General features: G+C 42.6%; 3 protein-coding genes across 7 annotated transcripts in view; all 3 read left to right on the forward strand.

Annotated features, from left to right (window-relative positions):
- The window catches only part of LOC133992882 (protein AF-17-like), a 54,524-nt gene extending 39,554 nt beyond the window's left edge, over positions 1 to 14,970 (forward strand). For 2 of the 5 annotated variants that reach the window (XM_062431701.1, XM_062431666.1), the window contains exons 5-20: positions 34 to 137; positions 578 to 671; positions 1,387 to 1,494; positions 3,201 to 3,290; positions 3,392 to 3,539; positions 3,654 to 4,571; positions 5,189 to 5,388; positions 5,787 to 5,904; positions 6,108 to 6,174; positions 6,598 to 6,746; positions 8,888 to 9,088; positions 9,350 to 9,426; positions 9,662 to 10,032; positions 11,263 to 11,362; positions 11,818 to 12,030; positions 12,110 to 14,970. In XM_062431701.1, coding sequence (XP_062287685.1) covers positions 34 to 137; positions 578 to 671; positions 1,387 to 1,494; positions 3,201 to 3,290; positions 3,392 to 3,539; positions 3,654 to 4,571; positions 5,189 to 5,388; positions 5,787 to 5,904; positions 6,108 to 6,174; positions 6,598 to 6,746; positions 8,888 to 9,088; positions 9,350 to 9,426; positions 9,662 to 10,032; positions 11,263 to 11,362; positions 11,818 to 12,030; positions 12,110 to 12,181 — 3,030 coding nt within the window. In that variant the 3' untranslated portion in view covers positions 12,182 to 14,970. The remainder of the gene's footprint in view (positions 1 to 33; positions 138 to 577; positions 672 to 1,386; positions 1,495 to 3,200; positions 3,291 to 3,391; positions 3,540 to 3,653; positions 4,572 to 5,188; positions 5,389 to 5,786; positions 5,905 to 6,107; positions 6,175 to 6,597; positions 6,747 to 8,887; positions 9,089 to 9,349; positions 9,427 to 9,661; positions 10,033 to 11,262; positions 11,363 to 11,817; positions 12,031 to 12,109) is intronic. The other 3 variants (XM_062431682.1, XM_062431674.1, XM_062431691.1) reach the window with 3 other exon arrangements.
- Positions 14,971 to 16,315: 1,345 nt separating this feature from the next.
- LOC133998776 (CDGSH iron-sulfur domain-containing protein 3, mitochondrial-like) lies at positions 16,316 to 20,355 on the forward strand. Its single transcript, XM_062437893.1, has 3 exons — positions 16,316 to 16,574; positions 17,234 to 17,350; positions 19,956 to 20,355. Exons 1-3 carry the CDS (start codon positions 16,488 to 16,490, stop codon positions 20,142 to 20,144), a joined length of 393 nt encoding a protein of 130 aa, XP_062293877.1. The 5' UTR covers positions 16,316 to 16,487; the 3' UTR covers positions 20,145 to 20,355.
- An 879-nt stretch (positions 20,356 to 21,234) lies between these two features.
- LOC133996384 (CDGSH iron-sulfur domain-containing protein 3, mitochondrial-like) lies at positions 21,235 to 23,622 on the forward strand. Its single transcript, XM_062435947.1, has 3 exons — positions 21,235 to 21,362; positions 22,290 to 22,406; positions 22,512 to 23,622. The coding sequence occupies exons 1-3, from the start codon at positions 21,276 to 21,278 to the stop codon at positions 22,695 to 22,697; spliced, it is 390 nt and encodes a 129-aa protein (XP_062291931.1). The 5' UTR covers positions 21,235 to 21,275; the 3' UTR covers positions 22,698 to 23,622.
- The last annotated feature ends 503 nt before the right edge of the window (positions 23,623 to 24,125 follow it).

Below are 24,125 nucleotides of genomic sequence, written 5' to 3' on the forward strand. Positions count from 1 at the left end.
ACTCCTTTGTCTGTCTCCAATTGCCTCACCAAGACATGTTACATCTGCGAGGACCACGGGAGGGAGAGCAAGGCCGCCTGCGGAGCCTGCATGACCTGCAACAGACAGGGCTGCAGACAGGCTTTCCATGTCACCTGGTAAGTGTTAAAGGAAGCATGTGGAAGAGAGCGTGTGTGTGTGTGTTCATGGTTGCATGGGTTTGCCGTCTACAGCATAGCGATATTCTTTCAAAGGATTATGCACAGGGAGCTGTTGCAGTGTCACAAAGTCTTAGTTAAGATCCCAATCATTCTGAAAGAGCTCACTCTTTCTCTCTTTCTCTCTATCTCTTTACATTTTCATTCACTTGCTTTATGTGTTGATTCGGTCCAAGATGCAACTGATTCTCATCATTATATAAAAGTTCAAATCAAGTGTAAAAGGTGAAGGACAAAGATTTTTGTGTTATAACAAAAAGGCTCACAGGTGTCGCTGTCGGGGCATCTGTGTGTGTGTGTGTGTGTGTGTGTGTGTGTGTGTGTGTGTGTGTGTGTGTGTGTGTGTGTGTATGTATTCTAACCCCTGTCACCCTGTCCAGTGCTCAGATGGCCGGTCTGCTGTGCGAGGAGGAAGGCCCAGAAGCCGATAACGTCAAATACTGCGGATACTGCAAGCATCATTACAATAAAATGGTAAGGACAACTGAACAGAGGCTGTAAACTGACATTATTACACAAAACGGTGGAAAACCTGAGAATATTGTGCATGATGAGGTAGGAAAAAGCTACAGAAATGAGAGTAAATTGTCCCCAAATCCTCCCTCACACTCCTCCTGTAAATGCAAGGTGTTTTCTGGTTAATAATGATAACCAATGTATAACTATCATGTAGCTCATCAGGTTTTTACTCCAATAATCAAACCGAGTAGCTGTTTTGTTTTCACGTCATTATTCAGTACAGTGGCAGATGTGTACAGCTATCTCTTGGCCAGGCGGGCTGATTTCCTGCAGTCTCCGCCGGTTTCCTGGCAACCTCACGGTGACGACAAGACTCCAGAAAGTCACAGCAAGCCAGCCAAGAAATATTCAGACACATAACCCATGTTCAACCCATGTGAAATTTGATGTTTCTACACTTTGGTTTCTGTACGGATTAAACAGAAGAGATGTAACTTTTGGACAGAGCCAGTTTTAGCTGTTTCCAGTCTTTAGGAAAAGCCAACCAGCTGCTGGCTGCTGTTCTCATCTAACTCTCGGCAAGAAAGCAAATTAGGGCATTTCCCCAGAATAGTGAACTATTTCTTTAAGGCATTATTTGGAGAAAAAAGCCCAGCATGTGTCAGTTTTTTTTTTAACATTTAGTCTTCAGAGACTCTAAAGTTTTACTGCCTTCTTTTGGCTTTTACAGCAGAAGAAGCTGCGCTCCAGTGAAAACACAGGTAGCACCTTCACTCACCCCAGAGGCCGCTCCACCTCTCCATCACAAGACAAACACCACCACCACAGACCGAGGAAGGTAAGTGACTGAGCTGTACTTTTTTAAAATTTTGGGCTTTTTTTGCCTTTATTGTGTTAATAAATGGCATCGAGGCTGGCAGGAAACAGGGAGAGAGAGAGAGACAGAGAGAGAGAGAGAGAGAGAGAGAGAGGGATGACCTTGCAGCAAAAGGTCCCTTACCAGAATCAAACCAGGGACGCTGCCATCACGTGCCATCCGCTGGAACCGCTCGGCTCACAAGGCGCTCCGACAAAGCTTACACTTACCAAGAGTACAGAAACCTTTAAAGCACCAAAAGTGAGCATCAAATTACAAGTCTAGTCAGATGTGAAGTCTTGTTTACTTCTTTTATCAGATAGTTTGGATTTAGATCAAATTTGTGACTATTTTTACTGGAACAAAGTTCTTGTGCGGCTGCCAAACAACATTTAATAGTTGAGAACTTGGGCAGTGTCCAACATAGCGTTTTGTCCCCACTGGCCCACTTGGCCAGTTGATGAGAGTTTTACTGGACCTTTGTATATTTTCACTGACTCAGCAGCCAAAACATGAAAAAAACTCTTTTTTTCCCATAATTTGGGTGAATTCTTCTTTATATATATACTTAATACATACAGTGAACAGTGAAGTTCTCTTTAGTCAAATCAAATACCACAATATTTTTGACTGAATACCTCAATATCAATATTTTGACAATATTGTAGAGATGACTATTGGTGCTTTTTGATAAATAATCATCAGTAATGTGGATATAATGATTAAGTAGATAAAGGCAGATAATAGAACAGTCTGTTAAGCTCAGAGAATGACATTTTGACTGTAATGCAGCCTTTAAAAGCAGCAAAAGACACTTATTCTATATCACCATATTATGATATTCAAAATCTAAGACCATATCTATAAAATATCATGATATCAATGTAATATTGATTTATTACCCAGGCCTAATGTAAAATATGAAATTAGCCACATATTGGATTGGCAGTAAATGAATGGTGTGTAATTATAGGTTTCTCCATGTTTAGTGTTGAACAGTGTTGGGGAAGTTACTCAAAAAATGTAATCTATTACACATTACTGGTTACTTTTGAAAAAAGTAACACGCGTGGAAAGTAATTACACTACTAGTTACATTACTTTCGCGTTACTCCTTAGCAACGCCGGTGATGTCGTGTAAAAATATCAACAGCTAAAATAATGAGTTTGACCATCAGAACACCATGTTGTACAAATGCTAAGTGCCTTTAAATGAAATATAGACAACATGTTTCTCCTCGGAGTCAGCACAAGACTGTCTGGGCTGAAGAGCCTCTACACAGGTGCTCTAGATGGTGTTTCCATCCCAACATAACACGGGGCCAGATATCTCCTAGACACTGTTCCTGTCTGAGAGATCTGCAAAAATGTTCTCCTTAACATAGCAAAGTGAGAGAAAGAACAGAAAGACATTTGTTTGTGTCTGCTTCATGACCCACCTGTCCAGTACAGACGCTGAGCTGAGCTGGAATGAATGAATGAAAACGAAACAGAAACTAAGAGTTACGTCAGACCCTGTTTGACTTCTTCTGTTGTTTAAAAAAAGAAGGTGTTGTTTCAGTCATTAGCAAAGCTCAGGTGTCACACAGGCTGCTGTGGACTTGCTTGTTTTTGTTAGAGCGACTTGTGTAAACACAGTAGGATGTGGTTTTAACGCTTTACTTCCTCGTACGTCGCCGTCTGTTCAGAGTCACAAGGACAAGATACGACCGAAAGAGCGCCACAAGAAGTCCTCAGACAGCCTGGGCCCCTCTGTGACCACCAGCAGTATAGACAAGGTACGAAGGTGACTCCAGATAAAAGAGTCGGCTTTGAAAGTAAAATAGTAACTCATGCTTGTGTTTTTATGATCTGTGTGTGTGTGTGTGTGTCGGGACAGATCTCTTCCAGTCATCACAGCAGCAAGGACAGCGAGGGAAAGTCCAAGAAGCTGAGCTCACACAGCCACGGTCACCGCAGCAAGAAGACAGGAAGCAACGGCAAGAGCTGCTCCTCCTCCTCCTGCTCCTCCAGTCCGTTCAACACAGGTAGAACACGGAGAGAGAGAAATGTAGCAGCAGTCACACAAGTCACACCTCATTAAAAGAAACCAGTCTGAATTAGTTTTCATTTGAAATGACGCGTTTGTTTTTCTCTCCAAGGCGGCTCCCTGTCTTCAGCTCAGGACTTCCACCAGTTCTCGTCTTCCTCCCGCCTGGAGCGCGACCACGACCGAGGAGGCGACGACCACAGCGGCGAGGACCGCAAGGAGCGCCACAAGAGGCCGGCGGTGCCCGAGGACGAGGACGACGAAGAGGACGACGAAAAGGAGGCGGACAAAGACGACGAGGAGGAAGAGGAGGAGGAAGAAGAGGACGGCAAATACCACAAGCCGCCGGCGCTGACTCCCGCCGACGGCCCTCTGGCGTCGTCGCAAAGCCACGACCGGTCCGACGGCAACTCGAGCCCCTTCGAGAACAAGGTGACCATCTCCACGTTCGGGTCCATCATGCGCATCACGTCCACGTCGGGGCTGGGCAGCAGCAGCAAGATCCGCAAGATCTCCTCCTCGTCCTCGTCGTCGGGGGACTACAAGCCCTCCAAGTCCATTTGCAAGGCGTCCCAGCTGAGCACGCCGCCCATCCTGGAGGAGGCGGGCCCGGAGGACAAGGCGCCGTCGTCGTCGACGCCGCCGCCACCTCCGTTGCCGGCGCTTCCCCGAGAGCGCCGGCACCGCGGCAACAAGAAGAGCCGCCACGGTCCAGGCCGCCCGCGGGGCAGCAAGAACCGAGAGAGGCGAGAGGAGGGGGACCACCACCACCACCATCAACACGCCACCGCCCCCCCTCCTCCGCCGCCACCCCCCCCATCCTTCACCCCTTCTCTCTACACCAGCCCATCTTCCATCCCCCACCCGGCCTTCCCCTCCACGCTGCCTCCCGCCTCCACCTCCTCTTCCTCCTCCTCCTCCACCACAACCGCCGCAGTCCCCGCCACCTCTTCCTCCTCTTCCTCTTCCTTCTCCTCGTCCTCCGCCGGCAGTTTTTCCACAGGCCGAGGCAACTCGCTGCTCAGCTCCGGTGAATTTTTATTTTTTTTAAATCTTACGCGGGCGGGCGGGTGCGTGCGTGCATATGTGTGGTAACCCTCTAGTTTCCTGTGTGTGTGTGTGTGTAGGGGGGGGAGAAAAAAAATCACTATCTGCCTGCACTTTGGTGTGTTCATCTTGCAACTCGAGTCTGAAGTGTTGAAATATTTCCACTACGCTGGTGCCAAGTCAGCATCAGAGCAGCAGCTTATCTGTATCCAGTATCAGGCCGTCACACTGTAGTAAACAAGACAGTGGAAGTAAAGAGCCAAGTGGGACAAATAAAGATACAGTCTCACTCCACCACGGTTTTAAAATTCAGAATATTTAGCCGACGTGTCTCTCACTGTTTATTGAATCTGCAGGAGGAGAAATATTATCCTAGATAGCGGTGTGTGTGTGTGTGGTGTGTGTGTGTGTGTGTGCGTGCGTGCGCGCGCGCCACTTGTAGATTTCCTGCCCTACTTTTACAAATTCGATTCTCACAAGCAGAGCAGACGAACGCTCGAGGTTACGTGTCGTACTCTTTTGGGGTTTTACAACTTCTGAGATACAGGGGAAAAAAAAGATTCTAATTTATCTTCACCGCTCTCACATTTTCCCTCTCAGGTATCTATTCCAGTTTCAAGGACCCTATCACGCTGGGCGGAGGCATCTGCAGCACTCCTCTCTCCCTAGGCGGAGGGGTGGGCAGCACCTCCTTGTCCCTGGGAGGGGGCATGTGTAGCACCCCTCTCTCCTCAGGACTCCTCTCATCCCACGTCTCCTCGCTGTCCCTCCCGTCAGTCAACGCCGTCTCAAACACGCAGGTACTTCATAGAAAAAAAGAGAGGAGGAAGATGATCAGAGGGAAATGTGTTGCGCACACACTAAAAATAATTCAGTTATGTCTCATCATGTGGGACCAGTTCAGAAAAAAACACTGTGGCTTTGTTTGACCTACTTGAAGTGCTACTGTATAAATAAAATGATGATGCCTGAAAAAGGCTCAGTGGACTTGTTTAATATCAGTAATAGTGGTTATTTTATGCAGATGTTGCATCTCTCTCACTCTGCTTTTACTCCTTTATATTTCTGTTGTACTTTCTGTTATTTTACAAGTCACCATCATATGAAGAGCAGACATTTTTTTTTGCACTAATGTCTTTTCCAGACCGTGTGGATGATTGCTTAGTCAGTCAGTTGTTGATGTTCACTGCCTCCGTAGGTCCATCCCGGTTCCAGCACCTCCTACAGTCTGACCTCCACGCAACCTTTCGCCAGCTGTCTCTCCACAGCCCCGACACTGCCGCCACTACTGAGCCAAGCCCAGACCTCACTGCCAGGTGAGAGGACACACCGATGCACTCATGAGAAAAAAGCGTTAGCCACTCATAGATTAACTTCCTTCTGTCATTAATGCTCTCTCACTTCTCAGAAACCGGCGTACATATCTGTGCGTCGAACATTACGTTTTGATGACACACGCACCGTCATCCTTTGAAGTAAAGTAGAAGTGAAGCTGACGACTCTTTGTCCCCGTTCTTAGAGTCCGACCTCGATGACTGTCGCTTCCCGTGTCAGGGGAACTCACCGAGAGAGAGTCTTTCCTCACAGTATGTCTGATCCTTTTACTCTTTTTTTTTTTTTTTTTTTTTCATCTTTATTAGCGTTATCCACGTAAAACCGAGAGCACCACACCATGATTTTTTAACACTTCCCTCCCAGCGCCGCTTTAAATGAGTGAGCGAGGAGCAAGAAGACGAGGACAGTAAATGACAGTTTCAGATGCTATTCATCCACCACATGAACAGTAGTTTGGATATATTTTCCCAGCACCGTCGCTGCTGTCACATCAGTTTCTGTTTCAGTAACCGGCAGCAGGCTAACAGGAAAGCGGCGGCTGGTTAACTAAAGTGTGACTGAGTACTAACCACAGCTGCAGGGTATTGGTTGGTAGTTTTCCACTCTGACTGCAGCACTCACTTCTTACCGCTTCTCTCTCTCTCCCCCCCACCCCCCCTCGATTTTACACCTAGGTCTCCTATGAGCTGTCTTCCTCTTCTGTTTGACCAGAGAGACGGGTTGGGCGCTGGAGTCAGAGCGCGTCCCGAGAACGTCCCTCCAGCCAGCTCCCACATAGAGCTCCTGCTGGAGAAACACGGCAACGGAGAGATGGGAGTCAACAGTGAGTGAGCCTGAATACTCCTGACTCAGTGCCAGTATTAAACAGATACAATACATCCCAACTCTGGGGGGTTCCAAGATAAATGTGTGTGTGTCGGGGAGGGGGGGGTAATATCAGATTACGATATATCTGATATTATGGCCAATATATCAGCGCTGGTGATAATATGGGCTAACTGATATATCGGTCAGGCTTTAGTGCATGTTATTCTGTTTACTTGAATAGAGCAGTTTCTCTCTGAAAACACCCCATGGTGCTGTTTAGAGGTGATTAATGTAGCTCAGGATGCTGCCGCAGTAATGAAAGCAGCTCTTCATGTTCCTTGTGTTTTTGTCGAGCCGTCTCATGAACCAGGTTGCAAAGTGTTTTTTTTTTAGTCAGACTCATTTCTTCTTCGGGGAAATCATCAGCTGACTTGTTTTCTAGTCTGTTCTTTGCTCCATTTCTGTCATCATTCTCCATATCTCCTTCAAACTTAGTTCACTTTTCTTATGTTCTACTTTTTATTACATCTTTGAACCTTTCTTACCTCGCCCATAATGACACTTACCCAATATCGACCCCTTCTTTCTTCCCCAGCCCTCATAATCTCTCTTAACTCTCATCCCACAGTCCCCACCCTGAATATATTCCTCTGTGCCCTCCGGGGAGAGTTTGTTTTAAGACTAATGAGTGTTTACGGCCATTCCACACTGCAGAAATGAGAGAGAGAGAGAGAGAGAGAGAAGAGTGCGTTTGATCTCCCGCACTGCGATGCCGGGCACGCTGCAACGACAGCTCCATAGAAAATCAATTAAAAAGCATCTTAAGAGGATGGAGCCGGATTTCTATTCAGACCTGATGGCCTTGCTGCAAAGTAACACCAGATCTAGTTCATGTCAGCACTTGATCACAGATTCTAGTCTCATTTCTGAGTTGTATAGCTTTGGTGGTGCTTTATAAAAGAGATAAGTGGAATTAGTCAATGTAAGTAGGATTGTGTCATAGTGTTGAAAATGAACTCTAGTAGCAGCTTAGTGTCTTTTAATAATAGTATTGTTCTTAACCTGCCAACACCCCCAATGCATTTTGGGATTGATATGACTTCTTTTGTGCCATTGGTTTTTAAAGGGTATTACGTAGTGTATATATTTCACACTAAGAACCAGGACACGCAGCTCTAGGTAGAAACTACAGAGTCCTTTAGGACACACAGTCATGGTGTGGTGACCTCTTGTATTTTGCAGCATAGCTCTGCCCAGCGCCAAGCAGGGGCCTAATCATGCAGAGTAAGTGGAAACACCTGTGTGGGGGGAGCAGACCCTTTACACTGGACTCAAAGGCCTTGTTTAGACTGCCAGCTCAAACCGGTTCTTTAGCACATCCAGACTGGATCCAGATAGATTTTAAGAAAGTATGAACAGTGAAAACCGTGTGAAATGTGATCTTTGTTCAATCAGATGTGAGTCACATTCAGAGGCGGTTTGAAAATTCCAGTCAGAGTCGTGCAGATGAGTTTCATGTCCTGAAGATCTGGCTGCTCCAATTTGATTTCAAAGCATCACTCGCAAAACACGACACACCACAAACGACGTCAAAACCCAGAGAGACGGAAGCGCATCAGAGCATCAGAGCATCAGAGCATCAGAGCAGAGTCAAACAACAGTCTGCGAACAGATGCTGAAATAAATCATCTGCTTGCACTTTTGGGGGGGACGATAGATGCTTCCGCCTCGGAAAGCTGCATCACCGGAATACATAGTCACTCACACTTACTTTGTCAGCACAGCAACCCATGCAGATAGGTCAGTGATATGTGGATACACTTCTAAATAACAGTGTGGACAGTCTGTCTCAAAGATCTCATTTGAGAGACAAAAATGATTCAACTGTAGTCAGAACAAATGTTAAAAATGTATGTTAGTTTCATCAGCCAGCAAATAAGGGAGAGAAAGATGCACCCAGAAAAAAAGATGTTGATATATAGTGAAGTCTAATGACTCCAGCATTTCATACAGTTCACTTAAAATAAACTGGCCTTCACTATCCTTTTCCACACTTCCTTCCTGCATCACATCCCACCACTTATCACCATACACACGCCGTTTTTTACTCCACCGAGATGACGTTGACGTTTGTGTCGCTCTCCTTCCCCCCTGCAGTCGTGGAGATGCTCCAGTCGCTTCACTCCCTGCAGCAGGAGAACCAGCGCCTCCAGGACCAGATCCTCAGCCTCACGGCCAAGAGGGAGCGCCTGCAGCTGCTCAACACGGAGCTGGCCGTCTCTTTCCCTCCACACATTTTTTCCTTCCAGGGCTCCATGCACACCTCTGCCCAGATCAACTTCCTGTCATCCAACCAAGGTCAGATTCTTCATTTCCTCCATCTATTAAAAAAACACAGTATTCCTCTGGTGTCACACAATACACCCCCCCCCCTACATCTACTGTTCATCTGTGTTTCTCTTCACTCCTTCATCCTCCCTACAACAGTCCACCCACATGTAGCATTCTTCACTAATGCATTTTTGGTCAGATTAGTTGTGATGCAGTAAACATGGTTGTTAGTTAAAACCTTTTATTTAGTCGTTTTCTACTCTGTGATTGTGTCTCTCCTTTCCTCAGACCCCCTCAGCACCAATAAGAGTCCCCTGTCCAAAAGCTGCTTCTTTAATGACACGTCCTTTGTTACCTCCTCTGAGGTGAGAACCTGTAGATCCTCTATCTCACACACTTATAGCCAAACAGTGTAAAGCAACTATGTTTTAAATGTCTTTGTAGCAGAGACTTTTTGTGTTGTAGCCCCAGTACAATGATGATAATGGTAACAATGATCACTGATACATCACTATGTTCTTTTAATGTGTTTAGATCATCATAAACTGAGGTTGCATAAGACTTAAATAGCTGAAATGCAGGTGTCATGTGTCTCTTCAGGAGCTCCACTCTGGTAGTCCGTCCCGCAGTAGCTCCTCCCTCTCCTTCCAGAGCACTCCTCCTCCTCAGCAGAGCCCCGCCTCCTTCGGTCAACCCCTGCTGAACGGTCTGGGTCGAGGTCTGAGCGACGGTCTGGGGGCCATCGGTCAGGCGGGCGGCTCGGCCCTGCCCGTGGTGGGCGGGCTCATGGCGTCCCTGGCAGGAAGCCCTCAGCTGAATTTGAACGGCGTGCTGGGAAGCCTGAACGGCGTGATCCAGTCCCCCTTACAGAGCGCCCCTCAGCCCACGCTCCCCGCGCTGCGCCCCCAGCCTCCACCACTCAACCCCCAGGCTATGGCACAGGGCTTTCAGCTTCCCAAGTGTGTGAGCCCGTATGTACCAACCCTGTGTTTAAATGAGCTGAAGTAGAAATCCACCTTAAAGGACGAGTGTGTAGGATTCAGCAGCATCTAGTGGTGAGATTGCAGATTGCAGCCAGCTTGAATACCCCTCCAACTCATGCTCCTCTTACAAGCATATAGGAGAACCAACGGTGACTATGAAACTTTAAAAAAAAAACATGAAAGTCTGTCTAGAACCAGAGTTTGGTTTGTCCATTCTGGGCTACTGTAAAAACATGGTGGTGCAATATGGTGGGCTCCATGGAAGGGGACCCACTCCCTATGTAGATATAAAGGCTCAAGATAATGAAAGCACATTTCATATTTTCTGGTGATTATAGACATAAAACATACTAATGAATATTATATTCCATTTCTATCACGTGTGTTCCACTAGATGCTTCTAAATTCTACACACTGCACCTTTAAAATCAGCACATAGTGAGAATGTACAATAGCCAAATTAACAGAAACACCTCACAATGTAATATCACAGCCATGTAAATACCAGCCTAACTCAAAATGCTTTTTGCCATGACTGTTAGTTATTGATTCAACCAAGGTCCTGGATTGCTGTGTTGGTGAGCATGTGTGCAATTTGTTGTGAGGGGCTACTTGTGACTACTAGCCAGCAGCTGTTTTCAGTGAAAGAGCTCTAAAAGCGCTACCTGCTCAGCACCAAACGCACACAGTTAATGACACACTTAGCATAGTCCAGCCTTAAGCAGTTAAAGAAGCCAGATACTCCCCTCCGGAGTTCAGACAGACCAGAGACCAAAAAGTTTTACAGTGGTAGACCCGCAGCAGTCATAAACAGCGACTGTTGTGTGTCAAAATTTTACAACATCCACAGTTTAATCACTGAGTTTGAATACTAACTGGTAGCATGTGTCAATGGCAGGAAAGTGGAACATAGAGGCCTGTTGGCTGAGCTCACTCGAGTCTCAAAATATATAGTTATATAACACTTTATTATTTATCATTATCATTATCATTAGACTCTGTGTTACAGTTCAAACACAACATGAAACATACTGATATCAGTCCCAAGTTAGCTAAGTCTCCTCGCTTATCTGTGCAGTTCAGCCTTTGTAGGTGTGACCAGCTTTAATGTTATAAGAGTTTTTGAATAAGTCTATAATTGTTTGGACTAACCAGCATGTGTGTATGTGTGTGTGTATGTGTTCTGGTGTGTAATGTGTGCTGATGTGTGTGTTTCAGGTCTACTCTCCTGTCAGAGCAGCAGAAGCAGCTTCTCCTCGAGCAGCAGCAGCAGCAGCAGCAGCTCCAGCAGTTCCTCACGTCGCAGAACTTCACTCCTGTAATTATTCCATCTGTCACTGAACACACACTTTAATCACAGCACACAGTATAAAGAAATAATCTCCTTTTATTCATTTTACACATGTCCAATACAAAGTTAATTATCAGAATGAAGTCTCCTTTTCTGATATCACAGAAGTGACTAGGCAATAAGTTCATTAAGCATAATGCTGGAATATTAAACATAAGAGTAAGACAGGTAATAGAGTGAGGATAATAATAAGCAGTAGCTGGTAAATAACTATTGAATCAGGAGTTCTCTTCAGCAACAGCAAATTAACCATCATTCATTTTCCTATTTGACTTGCAAAGCAGTGCAAGTTTTCGGGTGGGGGTTGGAACAGGTTGGAATGAGTCAGGTGCTTGCTTTGACACCAAGTAGATAGTTCCCACCTTTCCCAGTTCCCTGAATGCCCCACGAACTAGCTGTCTTCTCCCCCCTCTTACCTCCAGGAGCAGCAGGCGGTGGTGTGCCAGATGCTCCAGCAGCAGAGACAGAGGGAGCTGCAGCGCCTCACACTGACCGGAGCCCTCGCCTCCACCCCCAACTCGCCCATGATCGCCCAGTCGCCCAACCTGCTGTCGTCGGCCACGGCCTCCCCCCTGCAGGGCGGCCAGGGAGGAAGCCTGTTCGGCCTGCAGGACAACGCACTTCACAAGCCCGGGGTGAGTTCATACATCAGGCTTCTCAACATCGTCTCCGTAGGCTCTCGTGTTTTTCAGTTTGGGAAGTTTAAAAAAAAAGAGAACTTGTGATCTTGTTTTCAGTCTGCAGGAGAGAAGGGCGGAGACAAGAATGGGTGACCTCTGCGGGTGATATGAGAGCAGCTCATATGAAGACATCGGGCGTCAAGTCCACTTGGAAGAACTGAGGAACTTCTGAACGTCTTTCCTTCTCTCGTCATCTTTTTCTTTACACCCTCTTTTATGAATGTATAACAGGATGGACTTAAACGTCAAGGTGAAGTTTTTCGTGTTTTGAAAAATTCTTTATATCAGAGGTTCTTCTCATAGGTTCTTTTTTGTGTGTGTGTGTGTAGGCAGCTTTCAGAGAGCATGAATACAGTGGTCTCTCCTTAAATTGCACTAATTTGTTAGCTAGACCAATGGGGCTGCGTATGTAGGCAGAGCCAGAGCTCCTGTTCATCCCCTGCAGGTGGGGCGGAGCCTCTCGGTTTTTGAAGCGTGAACTCGAGCACTGACCCGTTGATCCGTTCTCTCCCACGAGTTTCACTCAGTCGGCGAGAATCACAGACTTCTGCCACTTCCTGCAACCTCAACTGTCTTCCTCGATATATTTGTCTTCCCTGTTTTTTTTGTGTTTTTCGCTCCAACCCAAGTCTCATCCAGATCTTCTTATACGTCGCAGCCTCTCACAGGCACTTATTAATGTAAAAGGATAAATATTCTGTCTTTTTTTTCAGTGTGTGGTTAGTGGCGATCCAACATTAAGCTAGTTATTACCTCAAGACTTTTTCCTGCCGCCTATTTTCCATTATTGAGATACGTGGTTCCCATTTTTGTGCTGATTTTTCATTACCGCAATAGCCTTCACTGGATATAAATGGCCACCAAAAAAAATAATCTTGCTGTTAACTCTAAGGTATTAACTCATATCAATGTAAAAAAAAAAATGGCACAGAAGCCACGTTTCTAAATTGGCGCCGTCATCCACTAGAGACCGGCACCAGGTTTTATTTAACACCACAAACACGAGAGTTTCTTAAACTTTTATATCCTTCCAGTTGCTATCGAGATTAAGCAGACGAAACCAAACATTTGGAAATTGTAAGTAAGAAATTCATTTTTAGTTTTTTTTCCTAAACAAGTGTGCACTTTGCATGTTAGTAGCTAACAGAGCAAATCAGCCATCAAACTCAGTACCTTTATAAAGGATGCTTGGTACTTTTTAGGCCACTAGGAACTGACAGGTTTTTGATTTCTATGAGTATTTTGCACTCTGTCCTGAAGTCAGTTTTTTTTTGTTACTTTAATACATAGATATTCTTTTCATGTCCGCTAACTAGTTGTTATTTTTAGCAATACTGGATAGATAATGCCTTAATGATGCTAGATATACAGAGGAAAAAAAAACCCGAGCCCAAAGGCTTAATCTCTTGTCGTCTTTCTTTGATAGTGTTTTTTATCTGGGGGGGGGGAAGGTGGGGGTACACGGAGGGGTACATTAGTACAATGACAGCACTCTTCCTAAAAACCCATTTATACTTTTGATAGCTAAACTAATGATTTCAACAGTCAAAATGTGTGAATAACCGTATAGTGGTAACTGAAGTGTCAAATCATTTTTTTCTATTGTAATTTTTTTTGTGTTTCAGATGCAATGTTCTTGAGTTGTTTGTGCTTCAGAGAACTGAGAAACGAGGACTTATTGAATAATCGTACAGTGAAGCCTGCACAGTGGTGTCATAGGAGATAGCCGAGGACAGCCCAGATGTAAACTTATTATTGAAGCGCTGTCACAACAGTGTGTGATAAATAGTGTAGCTGTTATCAGCTGTGAGGAATCGGTGGCTTGCCGACGTTTGTTACCGTTGGCTTTTACACATCATGACGTAAATCAACGTAGAGACTATAATAAGCTTCTGTTTTCCCTCCACTCCACATTATCATGTGATTTCTCCGTTTGGCTCCGTTTTTCCTAACGGAGCCATTCGCAACTTTTTTACCTTCTAAGTGAGGTTATTTTATGTTTTTCTCCTATGTTCTTTAGCAATACTGTCTGATCTTTTTTGAACTCTCTTTTTTGAACTTTCTTCTGTTTGCAATCTTGAACATGATCTCCCATACATGTGATATCTCGAGTGCTAGATTGTTGCGTTTAGTAGCTTAATGTAGACGTCAGAAAGGAACTTCAAGCAGCTGACTAGTTGTTGATAAAAATACTGTAGCAATGACGGAAGGAGAATGTCGATTATGTTGATTTTAGACATGAGCCAACATGTTGACATGACTCCACGAGGGGAGGTCTGGAATTTACCAAGTACGTCTTTATGAGTCCAGACAAGACCATGTCCAAGAGATTGACTGAGGAGCGGTGTGAAGGATTTCTTTCTCATGTTGCACTGGGGCTCTTCGGGCCCAATTGTAAATCGTTTTTTAGTACTTTTTTCATTTTTGTTGGAATACGAGTTGTATACTTTAAAATGTTTGTGTAAAGACACATTCATTCTTTTAAGCTTTGAAGTTTGGGTAACCAAGATAATCCATGTTATGAATGTTGTACTGTGTATCTTTTTTATGTATTGCAACATTTAAGCACCTAGCTCTGAATGAGGTTCGATGGAGAGCGAGTTACGTATCGGGATATGAATTGCATGAAATGCAGTGAAGTCTCTCAAATGTATTGCTAAATACCAAGTAATAATCTATGCATAATTTTAAATGCATTGTTCCCTGGAAAGAAAGGAAAAAAAGAAATTAAATGTAATGAGCACTGAATTTTAAAAAGGACAAGCACGTTGTCATTGTACAGTGTATTTGTTTGAGAGAATTGATCAAAACAAATTTGACAATATTCAGATTAAAAATCCCTGTAAAGTATTTTGATATTTTTGTGTGTAAAATTAAAAGGACGGATTAAGACGACTTTTTTTGTCAATAAATGTATTTTACTGAGTTATTTTACATTTTCTCTCGGGTTTTAATGACCATCTGTCTGTAGTCTGTCGTGTACTTGAAGAGGAAGAAACATGAGGATGAATTTGTAAGTTTTCACAGAAAAACACTGACAACACTATAGAGTGTGATCCAGGCCTGGTTTCAGGTAAATTGTAATAGATGAAACACACACCCCAGTAGCATCTAATTTTATTGCTTTATCCAGTAACCTACATATATTCTACAGTATATGAAAAAAGATGGTCTTACACATCTGGAAAAATGGAATCTGCCAGCAAGCTGTGTTAGTGAGATTTAATTGAAAGGTATTCAAATCCTTAGTTTTCTGGACGGATTTTAATTCTGTATTTGAAAGCAACATTTGAACAATATCGTCCCATCATCACATGACAATATCTTTCCCTATTCAGTCTCAGTATGTCCTTCAAAAATATTTGAAATGATTGTCTAACTAGCTGTGGTGTAAGCAGAGTTGAAAGCAGATCCAGAGAGTTTGTAGCCATGGTTACAGTGCATGCCATACCGCAACGTCCCTGGTTCCAGTCCAGCAAGGGACCCATTGTTGCATGTCATACCCCTTTCTCTATCACCTTGTTTTTTATTGGCCTCTCTGCCACTAACTATCCAATAAAAGGCAAAGAAATCCCCAAAATTAAAAAAGTTATTAAAAAGAATGAAACTTCTGAAGAAATTTTGTTAGAAGCAGTGTTACTGAGTGAAATGAAGCAGTGTTACTGAGTGAAATGTGTATTATTTTATTGTTAATTTTTGTTTTTAATGCATATTCTTTTTAGATAATTGTTAATAGGGACCGAAAAAGATCATTACTACTACTAGTATTTGTAGGAGTCATACAGTGCAGTAGAATTAAATTCTGCACATGTGAACCATCCCAAAAAAAAGAGAAAACTGACCCTGGCTCTAGGTGCCCTGGGCTTAGCCCCATATCTTGTCAACTCCTAGATCCATCCCTGGTTCCCAACATTTATATCTGCATTATACCAAAGAGAAAACCAGCTAAAGACCTTGTACAGTAACTATAAAATAAACTACTTGCATTAATGGTTTTTCACTAAAGCAGTAATTGATTTATTAACCATTACTTCCGCCTGATTAACCTTTTATAGAAGGATGCTGTAGTAGATGGTGCAACTATTGTTCTTGTCGTTTATTTTTCACTTGTAGGATTACGCCTTTAAGTATCATGAATGAACGTCAGCTTGTTTGCGAGGAAGAGGAGGAGCGGTGCTGTGTGCGGTGGAGAAATATGAAGCAGCTGTTTACACTCATCAGCCAATCGCCTCGGTTGATCACATTCACCGTCCAATCACCTGGACTGCAATGAGGCCTTATTGAAACTATTAAATTAGTATGTCCAACTTCTTCTAGATGCAGTTAGTCGCGTGTGGAGGTCTGTACTCTCTTGGTGCTTGAAGCGGCGGGAAAGTATCACGACTTCTTCCACTTGAACGTCACAAGAAAAAATGAACACGGGCAGCTTTCTAGTCGCATTGCAGAGAGGATGTACGCAGACCTTTAGACGACCTGCTCTACCTGTTTCCTACTCGACGGTGAGACTTGAACACAGCACATGAACTAAGTCTGACACTTTATTGCTTAATAGTTGAGTGTTACGTTTACTGTCGCGTCGTATTTCAGGGTTATGTCACTACACCAGCAATACACACCCAGTTTCTTTTCTACAAACAGTTCCTTTTTTTGTATTGTTTATCAGTTTAGTGTTACGTTTACTGCCGCGTCGTATTTAAGAGTTGTAACACGACACTGACAATACATGTCTGTAGTTTACTTTTTTTTCTGTGAACAAACAGTTTGACTAGATTTATTGTTCTTTAAATTAGTGTTACGTTTAAGGCTGGGTCGTATTTCAAAGTTATGACACGCCTAGACCACACCTTTAATTTCTTTTCTTCTCTGTTTAAATAAAAAACAACATGACACACCTTGCTTCAGTGGTTCAAAGAACATAGGCACAGTACAGACAACCTGGCATTCATGTGCTATAAAATTAGCTTATCTTTCTGACTTATTTATTGTCAGCTGGTGTCATAAATCATTATGTGTCAGTAAATCAGCCTGCAGGTTAAACATGTAACTTACTTGTTTCATTGCCAGATAAATGTGTCAAATGTCAGCTGTGTGTGTCTGTGTGTTCAGGAGGGATGAATCCTCCAGAGCTCCACGTGTGATGGTGTATTTTGTCTTGCAGGTGCAGTGCCGCCTGCAGTCCACGGAGCCCGTCCCCGCGGGCCGGCTGCCCTACAGGGTCAAGGTGTCTGCTGGGAAACGCTATGCCTGGTGTGCCTGTGGACACAGCAAAAAGCAGGTGAGTCTGTGCACAGAGGATATGGGGGTGGGGGGGTGCAGCAGATTTTACTGGCACCTGGAGCTCACCTGGGCTCAAAACAAAAGCAGGATGTGAGTCATTCGGTCACATTATTCAGAGCTTTCTATGTGCAGTTTGTGGGTTATTGACTTTAATTTGTTCCTGTGGCTATGAACAATGTAATGCATGAACTGGTGTGAAAGCCGTAAAGCTGGCTCAGATCATTTATTAGGTTTTGGCAGGAACATTGTTAATATTTTATGGTAAGTTAGTTTATTGACTTAAAGGATATGTTCACAATTTTTCAAGCCTGTCTTAAAACAGTCAGGAGCCCAAATGAACATTGGAACCTGTTTTGCTTGCTGTTATAATTCCCCTTGTTCCTACTGACCTTTTAGAAGATCCCTTCATAATGCACTTACAATGGAAGTGATGGAAGACTAAATCCACAGTTCTCCTTCTGTGTAAAAATGGATTTAAAAGTTGATCTGAAGCTTCAGCTGCCCAAATGAGGCAAATCAAGTCTTTTATGTTCCTCTTTTTTGTTACTATACTTCCACCACAGCTCAACATGGAAACACTAAGAGGGAATTTGATGCTGTAAAAGTGTCAGATATCCACTTGATATGACTAACTCAGACTGCTGAAGCCTCGTACAGTCATGGCCAGAAATATCGACACCCCTGCAATTCTGTCAGAAAACACACCACCTCTCCCAGAAAATCGTTGCAATTACAAATGTTTTGGTATTGACATGTTTATTTCTTTTGTTTGCATTGGAACAACACAAAAAACTGAGATAAAAGTCAAACTTGATACAATTTTACACAGAACTAAAAAAATGGACTGGACGAAATTATTGGCACCTTGTCAACATTGTAAGAAATAATTGCATTTCAAGCATGTTTGCAGCCCATGGCACTGTAGCTAACATCCCTGGATGTGGACGGAGGAGAAAAATTGCTGAAAAATTACAATGAAGGATTGTTCAAATGGTGGATAAAGAACCTCAATCAACTTCCAAATTCAAGCTGACCTGCAGACACAGGGTTCAACAGTGTCAGCTCACGGTATCCATCACCATCTGAATGAAAAGGGACGCTATAGTAGGAGACCCAGGAGGACACCACTGCTGACACAAAGGCATAAAAAAGCCAGATCGGAGTTTGCTAAAACTTACATGACAAAGCAAAAATCCTTACAGTACATCATGGTACTGTTTACAGAAAACGAAATGAGACCTTGTTGTTGGACGTTCACAGATGTTTTGGGGTTGTTTTGCTGCTTCTGGCACCGGATGCCATGACTGTGTGAATGGCATCATGAAATCTGATGATTACCAAAGAATGTTGGGGCACAATGTAATGCCCAGTGTCAGAAAGCAGCGTCTCTACCAGAGGTCAGAGGTCATGGGTCTTCCAACAGGACAATGACCCAAAACAGACATCAAAAAACAGTCAGAAATGGTTAAAGACAAAGCACTGGAGAGTTCTGAAATGGCCAACAATGACAATCCAGATGTGACACCCAGAGAACATCTGTGCAGAGATCTCAAATCATCAATGGGAGAAGGCATCCTTCATATCTGAAAGACCTGGAGCAGTTTGCAAAAGAAGAGTGGTCCAAAATTCCAGTAGAGAGCTGTAAGAAACTTGTTGATGGTTACAGGAAGTGATTGATTTCAGTTATTTTTCCACAGGGTGTGCTACCAAACATTAAGCTGAGGGTGCCAATAATCTTGTCCAGTTAATTTTTTGAGTTCTGTGTGGAGTTGTACCAAGTTTTGACTTTTTTTCTCTGTTTTTTTTTGTGTTGTTCCAATGCAAACAAAAGAAATAAACACATGAATACAAAAACTGTAATTATAATTTTCTGGGAGAAGTGGTGTATGACAGAAGTGCAGGGGTGCCAATATTTTTGGCCATGACTGTATGAAGCTTCAGATCAACTGACTGTTGGCACATCATGAAGGGGATCTTTTTATAGTCATTACGAACAGATCACAGTGAGGAAAACCTCTTTCACTGTTCATATGGACACATGACTGGGGTTTTTAACCACAGCTCAACAGGGAAACACTGTCCAAGGAAAAGGGAACTTGATGACTTTGGAATAAGTGTGAACCTATCCTTCAATTATCACAGTACAACTATACAAAATGAACTGTAACAGTAAAAAAATACATTTTCAAGCAATTATGAAACATATCTATACTTGTTACCTATAAACATTAAGTTAAGATCATTTGAGTTATGGCCAAACTGCTACTTGTTGCAGAAGAAGAAGCCTTAACATCACAAACTGTGCTGACGTGTGCAGAGACTCCCATTAATGCAAAGCAGAGAGCCACATTTAAATATTATGAAAATATATAGGCACATTTCTATTTTTTAGATCTGCTGACATCACCATCTAACAGATTGGATGTTATAATGATGTATAGGTGCAGTCTAATTTAGACTTAAATTTCATAACTCAATGAAATATGCTTTTTTTTTTTTCTTTTCTTTTTTTTTTAAAAGAGATGAGATTAAATGCATCTTTGAACTGATTGAAAGATGATGTTACAATGTGTGTATTCTCTGTCTTTTCTCCTCTCTAACAGCCTTTCTGTGACGGAACTCACAGGACACTCGCGCCGAGCTTCTCTCCTCTCCGCTTCACCCCCGACAAAGACAGGGCGGTCATGCTGTGCGCCTGCAAGCAGACCAAAAACGCACCGTACTGTGACGGCTCACACTTTAAGGTTATCTTCCAGGATGTAGTGAAGAAGGTGAAAGGTGTATTTAAATGAGATGAATTCCACCTTTTGTCTCAACAGAAGTATACAATCTACGAGGATCAAACATGTGCTTTGATTTTTGTTAGGAGGATGTGATAATGTCCAGATATCCTGCACTGATTCATCCTCTCCATACTCGTCTGATTGAATACTCTGTATAAGTGTTTGTTAATGTTTATTCAATTATGAATGATTCATAACCAATTAAAATGCTTCAAAAACAGTTTTTTTGTGTTGCTTCAAAGATCAGAGATGGAAGAAGTACTCAGGTTCTTAAGTAAAAATACCAAGAAAACAATAAAAAATACTGTTTTATTTATTTAACTCTTACTTGGATTTTATTTATATTATTTATGCACTTGTTTTTATCTTGGAATGCTGAGAGTTAATGTTGTATTTGAGACCCACCGAAACAAATTCCAATCGACTATGTCGACATGGCAATAAAGTATTGAATCTTGAACCATTACAAAAGTGTTGCATTTCAAATACTTAAATGACAGTACAGAAGAACTGCTATTGAAATGAATGAGAAGTTTAGAGAGGAAATATCTCTTTGGTGGAACTGCTGTTAACTCATAGACATCTGAAACACTGATTCTATACAAGAGCTCATAAGAATGGAAATGTATAGTCCAGGAAACAGAAAAAGGCTCCAGCCCTGATTTTAAAGGAACTGAGAGTTGGTGCAGAGCTACAGATTTCTGTGAGTTGGTTCTATATATGTGCAGCATAGAAACTGAATGTTGCTTCTGTGCTTAAAAAGCTAGTTTAGGCTGGTGAAGACATAACATGTTCTGTCACTCTGGACTTAAAAAGTCTTTTAACTGATCTTCCCAACAAATAAGCTCTGAATAACCCTGCACAGGTTTTATTCCCTCTTTTTTTCTGTCGGCCAGAATTAAAATCAACGCTGACCGCTCAGCTGCCACCACGTGACTCCTTCAGGAAGCGCCTATCCAATCAGCAGCTCGTCCAGTTGTTGATTGACGTCCAGTTGCACGTCCATATATCACCGCTTCTCCTCTTGCTGTTTTGATTGACGTCAACGCGGCGTTTCTCTTAATCACGTCACGCTTGCGTCATGTTGCGTGGAGGACTTTTGCGTTAGTAGCGTTTAATGTCAGCTGTTATTGTGGAAATATGAGTACACTGGTGACCAAATTAGACCACAAGTGGATCAGTTCAACATTCAGGCAACCTTGGATAACCGCTATGGTAGCTCTCAAGGTAACTGTAACCTTTTATTATGACACTGACTCTGTTGAGTAACTAGCAAACACATATGTCGGGGTTTTCTCCTCTGTCGACCGACGTCATATCATTTCAACTGTGTGACAGTATTTTTCCAGGCACTAAACGTAACTATAATGTACACCTACGTACAATTTTGAGGCGTTTAACTTGAACCTAAAACGCTTAAAACTAATACTACACCCAAACAATCAGCTAACAGTAGCCCATGGAGCAGCAGTGTGTACAGACTCTACAGTGCCACCTACTGGATAACATTAAACCTTTGCACAGCTGTTTCCAATCACAGCCTGATTAAACCTTTCCTCAAGACCATCTCGGTTTGACCGCGTCACCCATGTTAGTTTTATTACAGTTGGGAACAATTAGCCTGCAGTTTTGACAGGGTCTTTTTTTTTTTTTTTAGTACAGCAGACATTTTGACTCGTCAAAGAAGGAAAAATACAGGTTTTTACTAATGATATTAACGATGGCTCTGCTCTATTGAAGTGTAGGTTAAGCCATCATAGTGAGCCCTGAAACTGGAGCAGCTAAACGGAATGCAGCCATTGTTTTGATTGATTATTTACACCTGTGCTTTTTCAGTTGTGATGCGTTTAAGTGTCTGCTGGGAAAAAGCTGTTTTCTTGTGAGTTAGGCGAACAACACATCTCCAACTCATAAAAACAGGTCTGATGAGAGACAGTAGTTGGCACAAACACTGCTTAAATGCACCTGCACAGCCACACAGGTGTTTCACTTATTATTACAATTTAGATTAAAGCTCAGGTTAATGTTAGATTGAGCATTATTCATAAAAAGTGCAACTTAATATTTACTTAAATCAAGTTAAGAATGCAGTACTATATAAACCTTTGAGAACTGATATTTACATTTAAATTAACTGAGCACCGCTGTCCACAGGTGCATTTCTCAACACTTCCACCACAGCCTGTCATCCCCTCTAAGAAGCCATTCAAAGTGGAGCTGGTAGGTGGGAAACGTCACTCGTGGTGCACCTGTGGACACAGCAAGAAACAGGTAAAAAAAAAGAAGGAAAAAAAACACCTGTGACCTTATCTTTTATTGATTCTCCTGTTTAAAGTACATACTGTACTTTCATCTGATCACATCCTATTCCTTCAGCCTTTCTGCGACGGAGCACACAAGACCAAAGCACAGGGTCTGTCCCCGCTACGCTTTGTCCCAGAGAAAGACACCACAGTTTGGTTGTGTGGTTGCAAGTACACAAACAACCCGCCTTACTGCGATGGCACGCACAAGCAGGACTTCATAGTGTCTGCCCCGCTACATGAACACACCGACTCCTAAACAAGGATTGTTGCACCGAGATGAGACGAACAGACAGACCTCAGTCGTGATATGGGAGAACAAAGTATAAATATTGGTATCATGCGTTTTCTAGATCATGAAAGCAACACACACATGATGGACCATGAAGTGTTTATATCCTGTGTTGACAGTTTTTCATAACTGTTTGACAGAGGAGTGTGGTGATACAAAGCCCTTAACTTCAGTCCTCTGCTTTCTGTCTTTTATATGACAGAGATTGTGTTACATAAACATTAGGGGTGGGTGATCTGATTTACTGTAAGATGACAGAAATTAGTCCACCGGTAGAGATTTTGCTTCACCATTATACTGTAGTATCTGTCTCTTTTTAATAAACGGTTGTAATGCCATCCTGCATGCAGCCAAAAAGTTTTTGGTAGTGCAGAATACAGTTCACTCTATAAATGAGCAAACTGGCAGGATCACAGACCCTCCACTGGATATAAAGCCCAGAAATGATTGATTATTGATGAGCTTTTGTTTGCACAGTTTTCTAATCAGGTAGATTTTCTACAGAATGTACAGTAACAATATCAAATGCTACTGTTTGTAATGAATGAACCACTGCTGACTTGTATCATAAACCCTCTGATTTAAAAGTTGAATATTTATTTTCATGTTAATGATGATTTCAGTATTGATCTATAGTAATTATATCTGGTTGCTGAATATCCATCAATAACTGTTACTGTACTATCTGCCTTGTACAGTGAGATGTTTTTATGGAAGCTGTGAATCTGTCACTGAGTATTTCTAATCAAAAAGCAGCATTTAATGATCACATATTTTTGTGTGTCTACCATTGATGAAAAGGTTGGAAATCCCTAAAATAAGACATGTAAGATGTTAGAAACACGCACAAGACTTCTTAACAATGCAGCACTTAATAAAGGATGACTACACTCAAAAACCTTTCTCCATTTCTTCACACTGTAGCTCTGTAACAGGAGGACTAGATCATGTTGTACACTGTCTGAAGGCTCAATCAGTTCCCAAGAACTCATTAAGAGATAGCTGGTGTAAGAGGCTGAATAATGACTGCAGGGATCTTGAGTGGTTTTGGACCTTTAGACACTCAGCTGTATGTGAACACACAAACCCTAAAAAAAAGGGACATGGCAGAGCATGGTTTTCTGATTCTGAGGGCTGCTTGATACACGATTAGTCCTTTCTTTTATATTTACCAAATTGTGCTTTTCAATGTCAGCACCACTTTTGTTTAACATTTACACAATCTGACAGATTAAGGAGATTCTGCCTGTTTAGTGTGTGTTGTCCAAACAGAGCAGAGAGCAGCTGAATTACTGATCATATCAGATCAGATACATGATGGTAATGGGCAAAGTCATTTTTCTCTAATCATTTCTGTTCAGTTTATTACTAAAAAGCTAAGACAATAAAACATTA

This window comes from Scomber scombrus, chromosome 2 (genome assembly GCF_963691925.1).
Source record: "Scomber scombrus chromosome 2, fScoSco1.1, whole genome shotgun sequence".
Lineage (NCBI taxonomy): Eukaryota > Metazoa > Chordata > Actinopteri > Scombriformes > Scombridae > Scomber > Scomber scombrus.

Excerpts from the sequence above, each read along its gene's own strand:
- LOC133998776 (XM_062437893.1), top strand. The coding sequence starts at position 16,488 with ATGAACACGGGCAGCTTTCTAGTCGCATTGCAGAGAGGATGTACGCAG. Across the intron at positions 16,575-17,233 it reads TACCTGTTTCCTACTCGACG|GTGCAGTGCCGCCTGCAGTC; the intron begins GTGAGACTTGAA and ends TTTGTCTTGCAG. Across the intron at positions 17,351-19,955 it reads GTGGACACAGCAAAAAGCAG|CCTTTCTGTGACGGAACTCA; the intron begins GTGAGTCTGTGC and ends CCTCTCTAACAG.
- LOC133996384 (XM_062435947.1), top strand. The coding sequence starts at position 21,276 with ATGAGTACACTGGTGACCAAATTAGACCACAAGTGGATCAGTTCAACA. Across the intron at positions 21,363-22,289 it reads CCGCTATGGTAGCTCTCAAG|GTGCATTTCTCAACACTTCC; the intron begins GTAACTGTAACC and ends CGCTGTCCACAG. Across the intron at positions 22,407-22,511 it reads GTGGACACAGCAAGAAACAG|CCTTTCTGCGACGGAGCACA; the intron begins GTAAAAAAAAAG and ends CTATTCCTTCAG.